The sequence below is a fragment of the Trachurus japonicus genome, chromosome 4 (genome assembly GCF_045865225.1).
Source record: "Trachurus japonicus isolate A0001 chromosome 4, Traja_1.0".
Classification (NCBI taxonomy): Eukaryota; Metazoa; Chordata; class Actinopteri; order Carangiformes; family Carangidae; genus Trachurus; species Trachurus japonicus.
Window position 1 is genome coordinate 4,610,795 of NC_140910.1, and position 18,723 is coordinate 4,629,517.

At 43.3% G+C, this 18,723-nt stretch overlaps 1 protein-coding gene across 1 annotated transcript; it reads right to left on the minus strand.

Annotated features, from left to right (window-relative positions):
• Positions 1 to 1,013: 1,013 nt before the first annotated feature.
• Positions 1,014 to 17,615, minus strand: b4galt6 (UDP-Gal:betaGlcNAc beta 1,4- galactosyltransferase, polypeptide 6). Its single transcript, XM_085773497.1, has 9 exons — positions 16,840 to 17,615; positions 11,097 to 11,213; positions 8,376 to 8,489; positions 7,370 to 7,494; positions 6,922 to 7,038; positions 6,230 to 6,417; positions 5,207 to 5,329; positions 4,004 to 4,105; positions 1,014 to 2,449 (listed from the first exon to the last, which is right to left on the minus strand). Exons 1-9 carry the CDS (start codon positions 16,952 to 16,954, stop codon positions 2,302 to 2,304), a joined length of 1,149 nt encoding a protein of 382 aa, XP_085629623.1. The 5' UTR covers positions 16,955 to 17,615; the 3' UTR covers positions 1,014 to 2,301.
• Between the last annotated feature and the right edge of the window lie 1,108 nt (positions 17,616 to 18,723).

The following is an 18,723-nucleotide window of genomic DNA, read 5'->3' on the forward strand; positions in this document are numbered from 1 at the left end:
TAATAAAAGAACGTTTCGTTATTATTTCATAGTGTGGTGAATGTACAGGTTGATGATGGGAAACCAAGAAATTCCATTAGCCTCTGTAGCGTAACTCTGAGCAGCTCGCGGCTCTGCTCCACTGTTCTCAAAATAGCTTGCACCGACAATTAAATGTAACGAATTGACTCGTAAAACTATAGGGATTATGGCAATGGGCCAATTTGCCAAAATGTTGAACTATCCCTTTAAGAGTTGGCTTTGTTTTTTCAGCCTCAGACGTTGCCAAAATCTCAAAGCTGCGTCTGGCTCTTCCATCGCCATGTACAGTGTTTGTGGTTTAATGGCACTGTGTTGGATAGGTGTAGAAGAGGGGGGGTGAGCAAGTTTACCCGGGTGTCATGTTTACATCTCTGCCGATCTCGAGTGTCATGTGAATACGGTATATTCCACCCGTCTGGGACTGGGACTGTATCAGATGTGATGCAGTCACTGACTGTGTGAGACATTGAGGCACAGCAGAAAATTTCAATCACGTGTCTGATCATTTTTCCGGTTCATTAATAACATTCAGATAATTTCTTCATGTTGTTTTGTCTAATCTTCGGTTTACGATCAGAACTTCAGGCCTGTATTGGCCGTAATCAATATGTGGATCAACTTTCTCCACCTGCTCCACTCGTGTTGAAACTTCAATGAACACTGAACAGCTGCTCTGGAGTTTGCCATCATTTCACATATCAAGCAGACAGCTTTGCCTACTTGTCTATCTGCTACCGTCTACTGAGGATCATGTGCAGGAAACAAGGTACGGGAGGAACGGGGGCCGGAGCGGTGATGTCACATCACCATCGGAGGAAAACAGTGCACTTGAACGTCTGCCTTTGTCTTAACAACAATTCAAAAAATGAAACTCGGCGCCATTCAAGAACGGCAGAGCCTCAGCTGGGGGGGAGGGGTCAGCCGATGGCCGCCGTTCTCTCATCGTGGCCCGCCACACTCGCAACACCACGGTCCAGACTCACAGCATCCAGCCCACACCGCCATGCTTTAGCACATGGTACAGTACAAAGAAGAGCTTCATCACATGGTCCAGCACTAAGTCTTTAGAAAATCATAAAAAATGTAAAAATAAAAACATCTGAGACAAAATGTACAGTCATGAGACCACGGACCTGCAGCAAGGCCTGCTGTGTGGACACACTCCTGCTGCCGTGGCCGACCTGCTCCCTGTACGGAGGAGGAGGCTCAGTCACGCCCCCTAGTGAGGAGCAGCTCTACTTTTTCACACAGTGCAACTCAAAGAAAACACAAAGCAAAAGGCAAAACTAAAAAATATACACATCTCCAAATAATGAAATTATGTCTGGTAAACAAAATAAATTAAGGCATGCAAAAGATAATGTCAAATCTTCAGATTTGGATTTTTTTTTTTTTTTTTTTTTTTTAGCCAAACATCCTATACTGTTAGATTTTCCTGTTGGAAGAAACACTCACTCTTATGAAATCCTCAGAACAAAGGTAGCTGCCAAAATAAAATTCAAACCCACTGGAATATCACTGTAATACGCCCGAGCATTTAAAGGCCCATATTTACATATTTGTGTTCTGTGTTCGAGCTTTAAGAGGCCGATATTTACATACATGTTCATGCGGATTCAGCAGCAGTGCAGCAAAAACAAACAGCAAATACTTTGAGTGACACAGACAGGAGTGCTTCTTCAAACACCCCGGTCAGATCAAATAAATAGCACGTATCAAAAAAAAAAAAATAAAAAAAAGAGAGAAAAAAAAGGAAAAATAAAAAAAAGTACGTCACAAATATTAACGCTGACCACTGTGGCCGAACAGAATGATATGTATAAAACAAATGATAGTAGAAAGTTGGTAAGGTGACGGTGATACATCAGAAGTGAAGCAGTGCGGAGCCGAGCAGAGGGAGCTGTGGTTCTGCCACATTAAGGCTTTGAGATGCTGCTGCTCCCTCCAACCTAAACCAAACTCATGTCAACCTGGAGTAGTTAAGCCGGCACAGACAAAAAGACATGCAGCAACTCACACACACACATACACGCACACGCACACACACTCACGCGCACACACACACTCTCTATCAACAGTTTGAGAGACTTGCCACTGCCTCTTTTTTTCGGTTTAAATTTTTTTCCTCTAGGTTTTCTTGGCAGCATTACATGGTGCTCCTTTTCACCCCTCTCCACCTGTGCCCCCTTTCCTCTCCAGGGGGCACTAGGAGACCAGACCAAAGGGGGAGGGGGGGTGATGTGGAGGAGGGTCGGGTGACGGGGGGCGGGGGCTGTGGGTTCAGTAGTCTGTGATGGGGGCGAGCTCGGGGAACAGGTCCACGGTGATGTTCTTGTAGAGGCTGCTGAGGGAGACGTGGGGGCTGTAGTGGAGGTTGTTGAGGCCGTCCAGGTGTTGCCGCTCTTTGGAATACCTCAGCAGTTTATACCTGGACACACAGACAGAGACAGAGCAGCATCAGTGAGCCTGCTCTGAGCTCTGATGACTCACACTGGGCTAAGGTTTAGGGTTCAGGATTAGGGATGCACATGATTAACCGTTTAACCGACTGATTAATACTATTGGTTATATATTTATTTTATTAGCTCCTTATGTCGTCAACTCATTGGGTTGTGTCGACACGTGCAGACTTCCATGTGCCTTCAATCATATTTCGCAGCAAAAAGTTATACAGGAGGACTGACAGTATGTGCAGCAGCCCCCGTGAAGGAAGATCATGTGGGCATGTGGCGCTGATCAGCTGTCGCAGCACATGTGTGTATTTAACGGCAAAAAAAAAATTGGAGCGACCAATTTTTTTTTTTTTGCCATGCGTCACAAGCGTCTTAATCTTATCAGTTAACGGTTAATAATTGGTTAACGAGCATCGGTTATCAGTCAGAAAAAAAATTCAAAATGTGCATCCCTAGTCAGGACTTTTCATGCAAGCGTAATTTCGATTTAGGCACCCAACTAACTTATATATGTACAGTACTGTGCAAAAGTTTTAAGCAGGCGTGAAAAAATGCTGTTAAAGCAGATATCAGTGGAATGTTTTGTTAATATAAGTCCTAAATAGTCCTATTTTCCGTCAGCAATCACTTACATGAAGTATTTCAGCCTAAACACGAGTCTCTCCGTCACTCTGCTCTGCTGTAACCCGAGGAGAAAATTTTCCTTGTGGGATACAAGTGTTATCCAATGAGGGGAGAGAACGGCATGAAGGGCTGTGTGTGCAGCCAAGGGATGCGCGTGAATGTGGTGACGTAGCACGAGGACCAATTGATGCCTGACAAGGGCGGGGGCTGCTAACTCATGGTGCGTTCAAGGAAACTCGTACTTTGTGTTTTTCCTTCCTGTGAAGTCATACCAGTTCGATCTGGTACGAGTTCACGGGTCGGAAGTTACGAGTGGCCGTTATAGGGAACTTTCACAGACAACAGGACGGTAAAAACACGAGCTACGGGTTACCTGGAACGCTACCAAGTCGTAGTTGTGACTTGAAGCTGTAACTTACGGTTTCAAAAGCCTGCCTTGAACACAGCATTAGCCGAAACGGCCGTGCCGCTGTTATCTGCTTTAAGTCAGAATGCTTATCCATCATGCAATACCATCAGTGAGGCGTCTGATTGGACCCAAATTTATTCACAAACCCCAAACATTCAGCCAGTGTCATTTAGAACTATCATCAGCATAAAGAAGAACAACAAGTCCTGGAAGTCCTGGAAGTGATGGTGTGGCCGCCCCCCCATTTGCCAAAATGTTGAACTATGCCTTTAATACCTGGGCTGAGTTCCCATCCCTGATCTTCAGCCACAGTTTCAACAGTATTGATAAATGAAGTACCACAAATGTAGAGTTCACAATGATGATGGTTATCAGCATTATCAGAGCAAAATTAAAATGTTCATGAAGTAACAAAACAAAACAAAACCTGGTCAGTGTAAGAGTTAACAGGCTGATAACTGGTGTGATGCATCACATTCAGAGATCAGGTTCTTACCTCCCGAGGAACTGCACCTCTCCTCTGTGGTGGTGAGGAATTGACTTGTATTTGCCGATCTCTCCCTCGGGCCGCGTCACATTCAGACCAGCGTAGTGAACCCTGAGGGGAAAAGCAGGCTGCGTTACACGACATGAAGAGACCACTTCAAACAACCGTGTCATGAGCTGTGGACCTGAGGTTGAGGGGCGCAGGCAGTGGCTTTGAGCGTATGATTGTTAAAAAACCGAATTCTCACACGCCCCTCTCTCTCTTTGCCTACTTTTGTATTAGCTGAGATTTTTGCGGCGTCAGTTACTGGGCAAGATGGCAACATCAGAACAGCATTCTCCATAACTGCTCCTCACAAACCTATGGGTAACACCTCAGAGGCCATGTCCACCTGTTTTTATTCATTAGCATGATTTTTCTATGGTTATAACAGTCACCATGAATCAGGAGATCAGTATTACAGTGCTTCAGACTGGTTATATGGTTAACCTCCTTATGTCCAGTAGAGGGCGCCCTCCACCCAAAATAAAACAACCATGAACAGTGTGAAAGTGTGAAGCTAGAGTTTGCACTCTTCAAATATTTGTAGTTCACCATGATCCTGTCAGTGAAGGTGCACAAACACCTTAGCAGGTCAGGACAGCCTGCAGGCACAGGGCTGTTGTAGAGGATTCAGAAACGGTAGAAGACGTGTCTTTCGAACTGGGCTGGGAGATTCATAGACCTCTTCAAACTTTCTGCTACATAAGCGTTGGTGATGCTGAAGTTGAATCTCATGACCACCATGAACTTAGAGTCAAGTCTATTTTGGCCTTTTGTCTACTTCAACTGCTGTTTCCTGCACTGGTCAATGAGGCAAAGTGGCCTCACCACCATCAACTGAGTAACTAGAGAGATCTGAACGTGGGCTCTTTTTTTTAAATATATACACTGTATATAATTATTTCTTATTTATATCATACACACACAAATACATATACTGAATTGTACTACAATACTCAGAATAATAATAATAATGCTGATGGGATAGGAAAAAAAAAAAAAGGGAATACTAATAATAGATAGATAATAATAATAATAATAATAATAATAATAATACCGTAGTAGTAGTAGTAGTAGTAGTAGTAGTAGGAAAATGAGGTAAAAGACAACAACAAGAAGGAACGATTTTTTCACAGTACCAAAAGTTCAGCGATCTGAACATGGACTAACCTGTTCCACAAGTCGTCGTCCTCTCCTCCCCAGCCCCAGAATGCATTGGGAAAGCCATTTATCTTGCGGAACTGCTCCACAGTGAGTCCACTCACACCACCAAAGAATTCACTGTATGGAAGACTGGAGACAACATTACAGTCAGGACCATCTGGTCTGGATCATGCAGACAACAAGGTTATCACTAGGGATGGGGACGACACGGGATTTGGAAAATCGATTGTCGAGGCTTTTTCGACTTTTTGTCGAATTGTCCTGTTGCCCCTTTTTTTTAAACAGCAGCAGCAGAAATGGTGGGGGGGGGGGGGTGGCTACACGTGCTTTTGTTGTGGTTTATTAACGCTGCTGTCGGCACGAGCGGACGAAGCAGCACGCATTCGGTTTCTTTTTTTCTTCCGTGCATGTCCGCGGTCCTCTACGAAGAATGCAACCATTGCATCCACCTGTTTTGCCCATGGTTTTGCCCTTTTTGCGGACCCGGACTTGTCATCAACAGCGCACCATCACCTGAGACTGCAGGGAGCCCGGACAGCTGATCTCTTGACTCTGTCGCCTGTCAGCATGCGCACACGCTCCCGTCACATGTGAAGCAGTATGAGGGTCAAGTAGCTATCCCATTTAGAAAAAGTTGATTTGTTTTATTTAAAATATTTTATTTCATTAGGGGAAAGATGGCACTTTCTGCTGTTGATTTGAAGAGGAAGTATTGAAAGACAAAATGCAATTTACACATGGAAATCCCACAAGCCCCACCTCGACCCATGTCGACACTCTATTTTTTTGTCGAGGGGAGCATGTGTCGAATGGCGGTCGTTTTGCCGACAAAAAGTCCCATCCCTAGTTATCACAGTCTCTGAATCTTCACACAGGACCCAGGTGTGAGCTGTCTCACTCAGGTCTACTTGCTACAGAGAAATGTGAACTTGTTCAACATCAACTCTTCAGTTCTTTTAGCTTCAACTGTTTTTTAAATTCTCTAACATGTCTGGATGTGTAAAATGTGTACACGTTGACAACACTCACATGTACATGTATTTGTCAAGCTTGGCTGCGAAGTGCCGTGGCATCTGACCACAGCCGTAGTAGTTTCGGTCGTTCTCAGGGATGTGGTCCACGTCATGGAAGATCAGGCAGTCCCAGTCCAGGTCCTTCATGGCCTCCATGAACCCCACGTTAAACAGCATGGCTCTGTTAAAGGGCTGGCTCCCACTCTGAACACACACAAGGTCAAAATTATGAAAGCTTAACCTTCCTCTCTGCTATCATCTCTTGTGTCTTAAAGCAGCTGTAAAACACACTAAAAACTATTATTTATCATCCCATTTGTTTCTTATCTCTCGGTTACATTGTTAGGCTTTCTTATCCATGAAAAGGTTTTTTTCTATGATTTCAGTTTTAACTCTAATTATTGTTCTTATCGTTACCCTAACAACACAAATTTCGTAATTTTAACCAGAGCATTAGAATTTGGTTTGTTTTATTTTGTTTAAATAGAGGTTCCTGACAAAGCCAAAAAGCCTTGATGCAATAAACTGATTTATGTGGTACTTTTATGCATTAAAAACCTTAGAACGGGTCGCTGCTGACCCTAACACAAGAGGAAGGAGCTTCAGCATATGTGATGCTTTTCAACCGTTATTTGAGGCCACACAGCCTGAGTGCAATTTTATTCAGCTCAATACTCGGCTTCACTACAGCACACCCACGCTCTGTACCTGCTCGATGACGTAGAAGGCGAACTGCAGCCGCTGTCTCTGCAACATGGGGATGAGGTGTTGGAAGAGGATGGGGAGATGTTCGTGACGGTTTCTAAAAGGAATCAGGATGGCCACCTGCAGCACATACACACACACACACACACACACACACACAAAGGAGAGTTAAGACTCGACTGACCACAGCCGTAGTGTTCTCACTGACACCCACAGATGCTCCTTGGACATTTTTGTCCACCTCTCATACATTCCCAACTCCCCACCGTCAAATGAAAGGTCACTGGGGCCTGATTTTTGGCAAGGAGGTGTTTCTTTGGGTAAACTCTGGATGTCCCGAGTTTCAGAATGAAAGTCCATTTTTTGAACGCGTAATGCATTTTAACAACATCCATGACCCTTCGGTGGACAAAAATGTGAAGGGTAATGTGAACACCGGTGTGACACCGACCTTCCAGCGAGGTTTGCAGTCCTTTGGTTTCCAGTGGCCCCCAAACTCAATGTCAAAAAACTTGGTGAACTTGAGTTCAATCTCCTCCATGGGGATTTCCGTCATGTTCACTTCCATAAGGCCCTCTGTGGATCACACACACACACACACATCAGAATCAACAACAAACAAGCAAAGCCTTTTTTTTGCTGGATGCATTTCATTAGCTAATGATTTTCAACAGCGAGTGACACAGCCCACGTTCATCTGGACAAATGAGGCTGGTGTTGTGTAGCAGCTTCAATGAATGGCAAAACAAATCATGAATGTTAATATTATATAGTACAGTGGTTCCCAACCTGTTCTAAATCAGGACCCACTTCCGGCCCCATAAACATCACGGAGGGCAAATAATGTGTTCTCAGAGCGCTTTTTTATTTCAATGCTAAAGACAGAACAGTCAGGACTGAACTGAAAATGTGCGTTCACACCGGGCCTTTTATTTTTTCCGCTGTGGCTCGTATCGCCCCCTTTGTTATCGCTGTATCGCTCAGCTGCAATCACTCGTCAGTGTGGCACAATTCAACAGACTTGAGTTTGTCCACTGCCATGTCTCTCTGTATACATTGGCACCACCGGGATTACGGCAGCCAATCAGCGTTGAGCGGCAAGCGACTGACGACCAGCGAAATGACGTTGACTTGGGATTTCTCATCTAGAGCGATGAGCAAATTTTCGCTCTGTCGCTGCTGCTCGGAGCTCCAGCGATATTTCACCTGAGCAAATATTCGCTCCATCGCCCGTTTGCATTGATTTATGTAAACTTGTCGCCAGTGAAAAAATAAATGGTCCGGTATGAACGCACCTAAAGCAGGGCAAACATGTAGGAGGCCATACCATACCATTTAAAAAATAAAAAGGACTCGAGGGCCCACTTGCAATGGCCCACAGGTTGGAAATCACTGATCTAGTATATAATGACTATCATAGATGAAGACACACTGCTGTTAGAACCCAGTCCACTCACTCATAGAAGGTAATCGCTCTGGGCAGGGCAGGTTCTGGGCGTAAGTGAAGTTCTCTGGAAGATAGGTAGTTGGCTGGACCAGGTATTCACTGGAGTTACTGCCATCAGGGTAGTCTGCAGCAAACACAACCAGCATGTGTAACAGCAGCAAATCAAATGATCCAGCACTACGGCCAAGGGCACATACACAACTATTTTTTTTGTGAGTGTGCCGTTTGAATTACACATGGCTGCATATGAGTGCATGATCATTATTTTTACATGGAGTCAACAAAATGGTCATCAAATTCAACTCCATCAACACCTACGTATGACAGTGCCAGAGCTTCTAGTAAACCCATGGAGGGAGGACAGATGCAGCAGCTGACTTAACACAGGCTAAAGCTTTGCACATGTTCTATTATCCCTAACTCGATGTTTTCATTATGTGTGTTTCGTGCAATGTTGGGGCAGCAATTCCCTGTACCCAAAGCTATTTTCTCCACCTAACAGCATAAAAGCAGCAAACACATTTGGTCCGTGGTGAGTTTAAGGTCGCTGTGTGATGAGAGGCAGGAAACACAGAGAACCAGTTAGTTCTTCAGACCATCGGGGCAAAGTGAGAAATCCATAAATCCCTTTTTGTCATTTATTCCCATTCTGCTGCTCCTCTCCAGCTGTGTGCACGCAGGCAGGTGTGTGAGTTACTAAGTGGCTGTGACAATCTGTGTCTCTGAAGCTCAGCAACTTTCTTACGATCCAAACAGGTTTTTAAGTTGGATTTGCCTTTAAGTTGTTTTAACTCGTTACAGAAATCTGGTGATGTTACTTCACACTATAGTGATTCTAATTCAAGGCTGCTGCACAATTACTTCCTATTATAACCTGCAGGTGCCAGTGTCTGCACCCATAAGTGCTGGCTCATCTCATCTCATCACATTCCATGCTCTTGCCCTCTCAGTTGTGGAGCGTGGCATCGGCCTCCTCACATGATCAACGGGATCATTTACATGTATCAGCATCCTTGAGCCGCTTTGCATCGACCGCTCATTGCCTAAAAGTGCACACTGTTTTCAATTTTTGTGCACACATACGCTTTTTGTATGAATCCTATCGCCCCTAGAGACAAGTCAGTGGAGTATCATGGGTGCAGTGTGTTTCACAGAGACAGAGCAGTCTCACACACCAACATTATGAAGATGGCGGTGTTGGACACTGGAGTTATGGAATTGAGTTCAGACCTGATGATACATTCACTCTCAGGTGATCCCATCACAAGTGATCAGTTCCAAGTTCAGGTGTGAATGCACCGAGGATAGAAGGGTCAGGATTTATGATATATACACTAAGTAGTGGCAGCCAGCTGCTACACAATTATTTACCGCTGCTTCAGAATCGGGTGGGGGAAGACGCGCAATAATAATCCACCGGTTACCATGACTTTGTACCCTAAATAATAACCCTCCTAAGTGTCTCAACCTGTTAGGTGGTGCTCGGTTTATCGATAAACAGTGTCTAAGGTTATTATAACCCATAAGTTTAAAACCACATGTCCTTCTTTGTTGATAATCTCCTCTCCTTCAGTGCTCATGTTCTCACTGCACACTGTTGTCTTGTCAATAAACACAAATGGCAATGATGCTGCAAATAATCCAAGGTTTTATTGTGCCGTTTTCTTATCACTATGGGGGGTCCTGCTGCTGCTGCTGCTGCTGCTTCAAAAAAATCCTAGAGGAAAATAATTATGCCATACCAGTATATTATTTTCTTTATTTTGTTAAGTTTATTTGACAGGGACAAAGCTCAATACATATACTATGCCAGATTTAGCTATAAGCTAAAGGCGATGTAATGAGTTCTGATCACAAGTGGTAGGCTGAGATGTAGTTTAATGCAGGTGTGAACAGGGCTGTCACAATTATGACATTTTAGTTGACAATAAGGAATTGTCTTTTTCTGATCATTAGCTTTATTCATTATTATTATAGTATGAGCCATAGTTTGATAATACACATACAGTTTCTTAAGAAAAAAAGTCAAAATTCTCTGATTTCAGCTTCTTAAATGTGAATATTTCAGGTTTCTTTGTTCCTTTGTGACAATAAACTGAGTCTCTCTTTGGTTTGTGGAGAAAACAAGACATTTGAAGACGTCATCTTGTGGTTTGGGAAACACTGATTGACATTTTTCAACATTTCTTTAACATTTTATTGACAACTAATCGATTAATCGTTTAAATAATTGACAGATTATTTGATAATGAAAATAATTGTTAGTTGCAGCCCTAATGATGTCATTAAAAGAGCACCATTCAAACGTCAAACGGTGGAAAAAACAAAGTGCAAACAGTGATGGAAATGTGACATTTCTGTTAGTTTCATCCAAGTTGTTTTTATACAGATGAATGTAAACCATTCTAACAATCAGCTCAAATAATTGCGATCACGTGATGATGTAATAATTGTGACAAGCCTCGGTGTGAACTCAAGTATTTAGAGCTGCCCAGATCACCGGAGACAGATGTTAATGCCAGGATGGAGCAAGGTGAATGTGAGACTGACAGAAGCTGCAGTAGAAATACTAAGTAGTAGTGAACAGCTGTGATCAGGGTTGTGAAAAGCTGAAGTTAAACCGGGATGTTGAACATCTGTAAACCTCAGAGTTTACATGTAGACTGTGTGAATTCAGTGGGTGCGCACTGGTCCGTCTGTTTATATTGTGCAGTGTGTGTTTATAACTCACCTGTCCCATTGAGAGTGCTGTTCTTGTTGGTGTACAGTCGGATCATCTGGCCGATGGTTCGGACATTGTCTCTCAACATGATGCCCTGAGCCTGCACCATGAAGAAGTATGTGTTGGCTGGCAGAGAAACAGGGGGAAAACATGTCAGTTACATCTACTCAGGACTGTTTGCTTCATGTCCTCACACACTGTACAACAACACATGCAGTTCTCAAGCCGCAAGGACCAAAAATCAAAGGTTCTATATTAGACTGGGAATCAACATCGACGGCTTGGGTATTCCCATGATGCACTCTGTCTTTGAATTTACATTGACTATTTTATGATGCCAACTTTGCAAAGTTTGCGCTTCTCTTCTCTTTCCTCGTTCTGCAGCAGCTATCTCTGCCACCACAACAGCCTCTGTTTTATATTAGTATTATTACTAATTCATTCATACAGATATTTTTCAGTTTATTTATCTTCTAGTATTTGGGTTATTATTATTATTATTATTCTTTTCACTGTTAAAGGGATAGTTCAACTATTGGCCTATTGCCATAATCCCTATGGTTTTAGTAGTAGGTTCGTAAACTTTAATTGTCGGTGCAAGCTAATTTTTAGAATGGTGGAGCAGAGCGTGAGCTGCTCAGAGCTACACTACGGAGGCTAATGGGATTTCCCTCATCAAACTATACACAATCCAACAACTCCAAAACGCTGTAGTGGACAAGTTGTGACCTGCACATTCATCACGCTATGAGATAATAACGGAATGTTATGAGACAGAGTTGTTTTCGAGGCAAATGCAGAGACTGCTTGCTGAAAAACTGCCCCTGACGGCAACGCACATCAGCGGTTTTGCATGAATTTACCTCTAAAACAAATCTGTCTGGTAACGTGCGTTTTGGAGTTGTTGGATTGTGTATTTGATGGGTTTGTTGAGGGAAACCAAGAAATCCTATTAGCCTCCGTAGCGTAGCTCTGAGCAGCTCGCGGCTCTGATCCCACGCTCTAAAAATAGCTTGCACCGACAGTTAAAGGTAACTAACCTACTCCTAAAACTATAGGGATTATGGCAATGGGCCAATTTGCCAAAATGTTGAACTATCCCTTTAACATTCATTAGTATATTGTTGTTAATGGTATCTCTCTCTTCTCTCTCACACTTCTCCCCTACTCACTTCCTCCTCTCAAACCCAATAGTTCCTTCCCCCGTCACGCACAGTTTTCTGAAGCTCACACTGAGCTACTCCACTGCCAGCCTTCTTGCCGGTGTCTGACTCTGCTGGCGCCCGCCTCCCGCCTTGGGCATGTGTAGATCTGTGATCAGTCTGTCACTCAATTGGGCCCCTCCCTCAAACATTCGTAGCCTTAAGCCTCAACATACTGGTAAATTCTATAGCAATTCAGCCTCATTAAATCTGACACTGATGCCAGCAGACAGATGTTGGCAGGTGTTTCCACCTGTAAAAGGGCTCTGGTTTAAATACATTATGTTTATTGCTTTAGGTTTAGGTACTGTACATACAACCTCATAAAACACAATCCTAATGTGTCACCTTTCCTATTGGCCAGTACGCCAGTCTCGGCGGGCTAACAGGGCAGTGTTTGGTGATGATAAGGTCTTATCACAGAGCAGCCAGGCAGTCCTGGTTGGTGAGTAGGTGAAACACTTGAGATGTCACGGGTCAAAGCAGGTGATGCTCATCTCTCCTGCTAATAAACACAAACACTGAGCTGGTGAAATACAATTAAAATGTTTACCACTCTCCCTGAAACCAGAGCACTGTCGTCCTCCCGTCACGGTCAAAGAGGAAAACTCCATATGCAGTTTAAGGATGATGTATTCTCAATCTATATCCACTGCATCACTACAACACTTCCATTTTTTTTAAACAGGGACTGTCACGTGCAAATCATGAACTTGTGGCTCCAAGTCCTCAAAAACTTTCAGCTCAATGTTGAATGTGGCTGAGAATCCACATGGGCCTGACAGAAAACCCAGGAAAACGCAACAGGCCAAGTCCTGTATCAAGCTATACACCAAGCCAACAGTCACTGGTACTGAGAGAAGTTAGAGAGGTTCAGACACTTGGCTGATTCAACTCAGGGCCACCTAGCTCTTTAGAGCAGAGGTCTGACCAGGGGTAGGCAGCAGGAGAAGCCTTTTTATTCCATGTTGGCAAACACTGACCCTCCATGGACAGAGTTCTGACGGAGAGAATTGCTCCATTACCAGGTGGTCTCCTCCAGGTGCCCAGGAAAAACAAAACATCAATCAAATGCTAAAGCCTGGATCTATACAATCAGGCTAACACCAACATCTTCAACTACAGCGTTTTGGTGTTGGGCTGCAGCCTCTCTCAGACCAGTTCTTCCATCCACCACGCACACTGAAAGAGGACGCCAATAGTTAACTGTTGTGAACAAGCTTAAAGGACAACTTATACGGATTCATTGATTAATTGCTGCAGCTCTAGATTCAACACTCATTTGGCAAAACTGTATTCACTCACAAGTCAAAATGTCATCACTATACCGAGCTGTGTTATCACACATTTTCCTCCCATCATGCAAGTCTGCTGCAGAAAGTAAGGCGCAGATCAAAACCCACCAACAGCCACTACTACCAATCATGTCCCTGGGAAAACCAAGTCATCATTCTTCTGTTTTTATAGTTAAATTGATAAATAATCCAGATCAATAGACTGGCCACTTATCCAAAGTGTCCCCCCACCATCACCCAGTGTCAGCTGGGACTGGCTGCTATAGGTAACGGATGGATAATGAAGATGAGTCAATATAATTTGAGTAATTCCATGTGCCCACTCTGGTTTCTCCTTAAAAACACAGCAGAGTTTATAGCATTATAGCAGAGAGAAAAAAGTAGCCTATTGAACGCATGAGCATTTTTTTTAAATAAATATATTTCTAACTGGGCCACTGACATGAAATTTTCACCAGATGTCGGTTACACACATACAAAAAAAATCTAAACAAAAAAGTCCTGTGAAATGACAGGGAATCACTAGTGAACACATGAAGAAAAGGAGGTGGTGCAGAAAGGAATGAAAGAACGTGAAAGCAGCTGGAATCTGTCTGTTTATAGAGTCATCCTGTTTCCTATCAGTGCTCATTAATATCAGCTGCTTTAGTCCTAATTGATGCCTATAAAAAGGTTTCTCACTACCAAGAAGTGTCTCATGATGGGTAAAGCAAAGAGCTCTCTCCAGACCTTTACAACCTTACGTTGAAAAACACGGCGTTGGTTACGTGACATGTTTCTAAACCCCTGAATGCACCGCTGGGGGCCCGTTATACACAAGTAAGATGAACATCATTTCACCTTAAACTAGCCACGACCAGGTGCTCTGGGTGAAGATGAAGAGGCAATGATCCCAAGGAGCCAAGGAAACTCTTAACTGGTTTCAGAGAAAGACAATAAAGCCGCTAGAATGGCCCGACATGAATCCAATCGAAAATCTATGTAAAGAACTGAAGATTAGAGTCTGTAGAAGAGGCTCCCAGAACCTCCAAGATTTGAAGACAGTTAAGAAAAGGAGTCAAAATCACACCTGAGCAATGCATGCCACTAGTTTCTCCATACAGGAGGCTGTCATTACCAACAAAGGCTTTTCTACTCAGTGCTAAATAAATTTCAGTAAGCGTGTTCAATACTTTTTAACCTGTGTTTTTTCACGTTATTACAGATAACTTGATATGGACAAAGCTCTGGAAACAATCAAGAGATCACTCCAATTTATTCTTAAATCAGCATCTCTACATGTATGGCAACCATCCATCCCAGCGTCTATTGAACTCCAACACAAGCACACCTCACTCTACTTAATGAGGCACTGATCAGGTGATCACCTGAACCACATCATATTTAACAAGGAAGAGCATAAACCACTGCTGTGATTACAAACTGGGCTTATTCTACCAATGTTGATTTCTCATCTCTTCCTTGTGTTGTGTTGTTCAAAAATGAATATGAAATAATTTTCTTTGCATTAATCCAGCTCTAAAAACACTGCATCTTTTTTTTTTTTTTGTAATTTTGACCAGTTGTCATTTTCTGCAAATAAACACTAAAAATAACAATACAGATTTTGAATAGGGAGAAATGTTGCCAGTAGTTTATAGAATAGTGTTCATTTTACTCAAACACATACCTATAAAAATGTAAAACCAGAGAAACCGATCATTTTGACATGGTCTCTTAATTTTATTACAGAGCTGTATTTGTTTTGATATTTTGGTCGTGTGGATTACTTGGGGTGTTTCCAACATCTGGTGAAAACTATGTCAATGGCCCGATTAGCAATATATTTACAGAGAATATTTGATACATATATGGTCTGTATACTGTATGTACCATGTATGAATATGTATACACAGACTTCTCTTTCTCTCCTCTCTGCAGCAGAATCAGCCTGATGTTAACTTTAACTTATTCACTGTTTAACTTGTTTTCATTGGAAACTTCCTGTATTATTCAAGTCATGTGATCATATTATTTATATTTCACCTTGTTACACCATGTTCTGAAATGACTATAATTGAAATAGTGTCTTCTCATATCAAATTAACATATCATTCATGGTTCTAAGGATGTTGCTTATAATTAACCACTCTGTGTCTTCCACAGGAACATGCTTGTAGCTGGAGAGGTCAACACAGAATCAACTGAACCAGCTTCATAATACAGGCTATACTGTCAAAAACAGGGTGTTCAGGAGAAACTAGTTACACATAAAGAGATTGCATAATCTAAACAAACTGAGTAAGACATTTATTATATCAGTTCTTCTACAGAACGGTCTTCTGTTGATTCATCTATGGAGCACACAGGTCAGACAGGTGACAGGTGATGGTTTAATGAGACCAACTTCAGTCGGCACCGAGTCTTCACATGAACCTGGAGATGTTATGTGGTCGTGACATTTCTACTAAGTGCCAACAAACCAAACGAAAGGTGTTAAAAAGTCATCATGAAATAATCAGATGAAATGAGTTTCACTTCTTCGACTACATCGTTAAAACTGCTGCATCACTTATATACCAGAGTAATTAGTAATCAGCAACCAATTACCGGTACTCTCAGTCAGTAAACATCCCAACACTGTGTGTATATGATCACATTATGAAGTTGTTCACATACAACCAGGGTACAATTTGTGTAGAATTTGCACTTCACACAGAGCCAGTTTAACCACAGAGACCAATACTTTCTATATTTTCGTTTCAGACACTCACATCCTCTAATGTGCATTCTGGGTGAGATGAGTGCTGACAGGAACATCTGCCCCGCTCCTCCTCACATGTAAACCAGACATGGAATGGCTGATTTAGCCCATGCTGCTTTAGATGCTGATTGCCCAGGTATATCCCCACGCAACGTTAACAGTGATGCCCACAGTCCATTCATTCACTAATTTGCTGTCAAATCCCAGCTAAATGCACATCATCCGTTAATCCAACACATGGGGATGATATCCGCGCGATAATCTCAATTTACTGCCATTGGTAGACGCTATTTAGTGTGTAACAACATCGGTAAGGAGCGGGGGCCAGCTGGACATCATGGCCTGGGGTGGACCTCCTACAGAGGGGTGGTTAGCCCGTTAGCCGAGTCTATCAGCATTAGCCTGGGTTGTGACAGCATCAGGGGGCTCGTTTAACTGCGGCAGATAATCCACACATAATAACATTAACCGTTACCTCGCAAGCCACTTACTGTTAACCTCTGCGTACTAACCTATTCCGGGCGCCACATAAATGAAGTAGAGACAAGTGGTGGACATGGAGAAGAAGAATATGAAGGCCAGAAACGATCGGTTGGACATTCGCAGCAGCCGCCTCCAGTTCACCATTTTGGCTTAGGCCCTCTTCTCCTTCGCCGATATGAATCCCATAAAAATACTTCGTGGAGTTAAAACGTCCTCGGGTTGATAGACAACAGTGTCACTGGTGTGGTCATGGGAAAAGCCGCACGGGTGAAGCCCCGGAGCCGCAGCGCGGAAAAAAGCTAACGCTAGCGGGGCTAGCTGGCCTGCTTTCCCCTGCCAAGAACTTTCCAGATGGAAAAAGCAGGCCTATAACGTTAATATCAGGCAACTGTGAGCCTCATGGAGCACTGTCGGTCGGGCATATTGAAACCGTAATACTACGGACCAAGAGCTCTGGAGAAACACTACTTAAGGATACTCATGGTTGTCTTCCATGGTTACTGTGTCGCCTGCGAGGCTTTTATCGCTAGCACCGAAGGTTGGTCATTGAAGGGGGCTGGACCGCTCTGCTTCTCCCACACAGTCTACTGGCGGCCGGCGCGATGTTTCCGACAGTCAGGCACTCCTTCACCGCAGCGCGCTCGCAGGAGTCCAGTCATACCACCGGGTGACTCCGCACCGGTTTCACACGGTCAACACACACATACGTGCGGGGAGATATGAAGAATGGACTCCACGGGAGAGATGTGGTCAGCCTCCCCTTACATTTCTGCTAGCACTGCAGAGACCGTTTCCGGTGGGTGTAACGCCGCCCCTCCCCTGTGTCGCCATGGAAACATGGAAACCTCTGTGTGTGCGGTGCAGTGGTGTCTTCCTGTAGCGCCTTTACATAGCTATCACCTCAAATTTGCAATTTCTGATGCGTACACAACAGCTGCTTACAAAAAAAGAAAATTTGTTGTCTATTTTTTTAAAAGTAGGATTTGAATGAATTAGAATACCATTATTGGCAATGCACAGCTGTACAACGACATTCAGTGCAACTCCTCATAATAGGCTGTATAAAAATAAATGTAAAATTTACATTTAGCCTACGTTACAGCAGACAGCTCAACATACAAATAATAATAAAACAAGCCCACAATATATTGCACAGACTTAAGAATTGAATTTTTAGCACGTGGGTAACTGTTCTGTTCATGAGAGTGGGCATGTTCGAAAGCAATTGCACAAAAATAGAAATAAGGAACTGATCAAGATTAGAAAAAAAAAAAAATAGGCCTACTGGTATTGAAATACCACACAGCATCACCAGTTAGGTCATAGGTCATGGGCTTGTTTCACACCGTGTTAGAACTTGTTTTGGTGTAGACAAACCAACAAAGCCTCCCTGTTTTCACTGTGTAGCCTAATCTCATGCCACACACTCCAGTGGTAGAAACTCCTGCTCCCCAAATAGCAGGAACAACAACTCCCCACTGTCAGCCAGTGAAATCACTGTTAAAATAAATCTGTTGCATCCACTCACAGCTCTCACCTTTTGTGAGGTGGCAGACATGTGAACACACCATTTTTCTCACCGTTGTCACCTATAATTCTTTCCAACTCCTTACTGGGGGACCTAACTCAGCTAGCTATTCGTGTGAGGGCATGTGAGCATATAGGCTAGGTGCAGTGAGCTAGCCTACTCACTCAGTATCAGTGGCCAGATCCAACAGCAGCTCTTCATGATGCTGCCATCGGCTGCACATAGTTCAGAATGAAGCAGGTTTGCTGCTGAGCATGGTGCAAACTACAAAGCCCAGACTAAAATAATACTGTACGTCCCTCCTAATATCTGGGCTAAGCAGCAGCAGTCTTGACATAATATCATTAAAATTAAAGCAGAAGTAAGCGGAATGTTTGTGTTAATA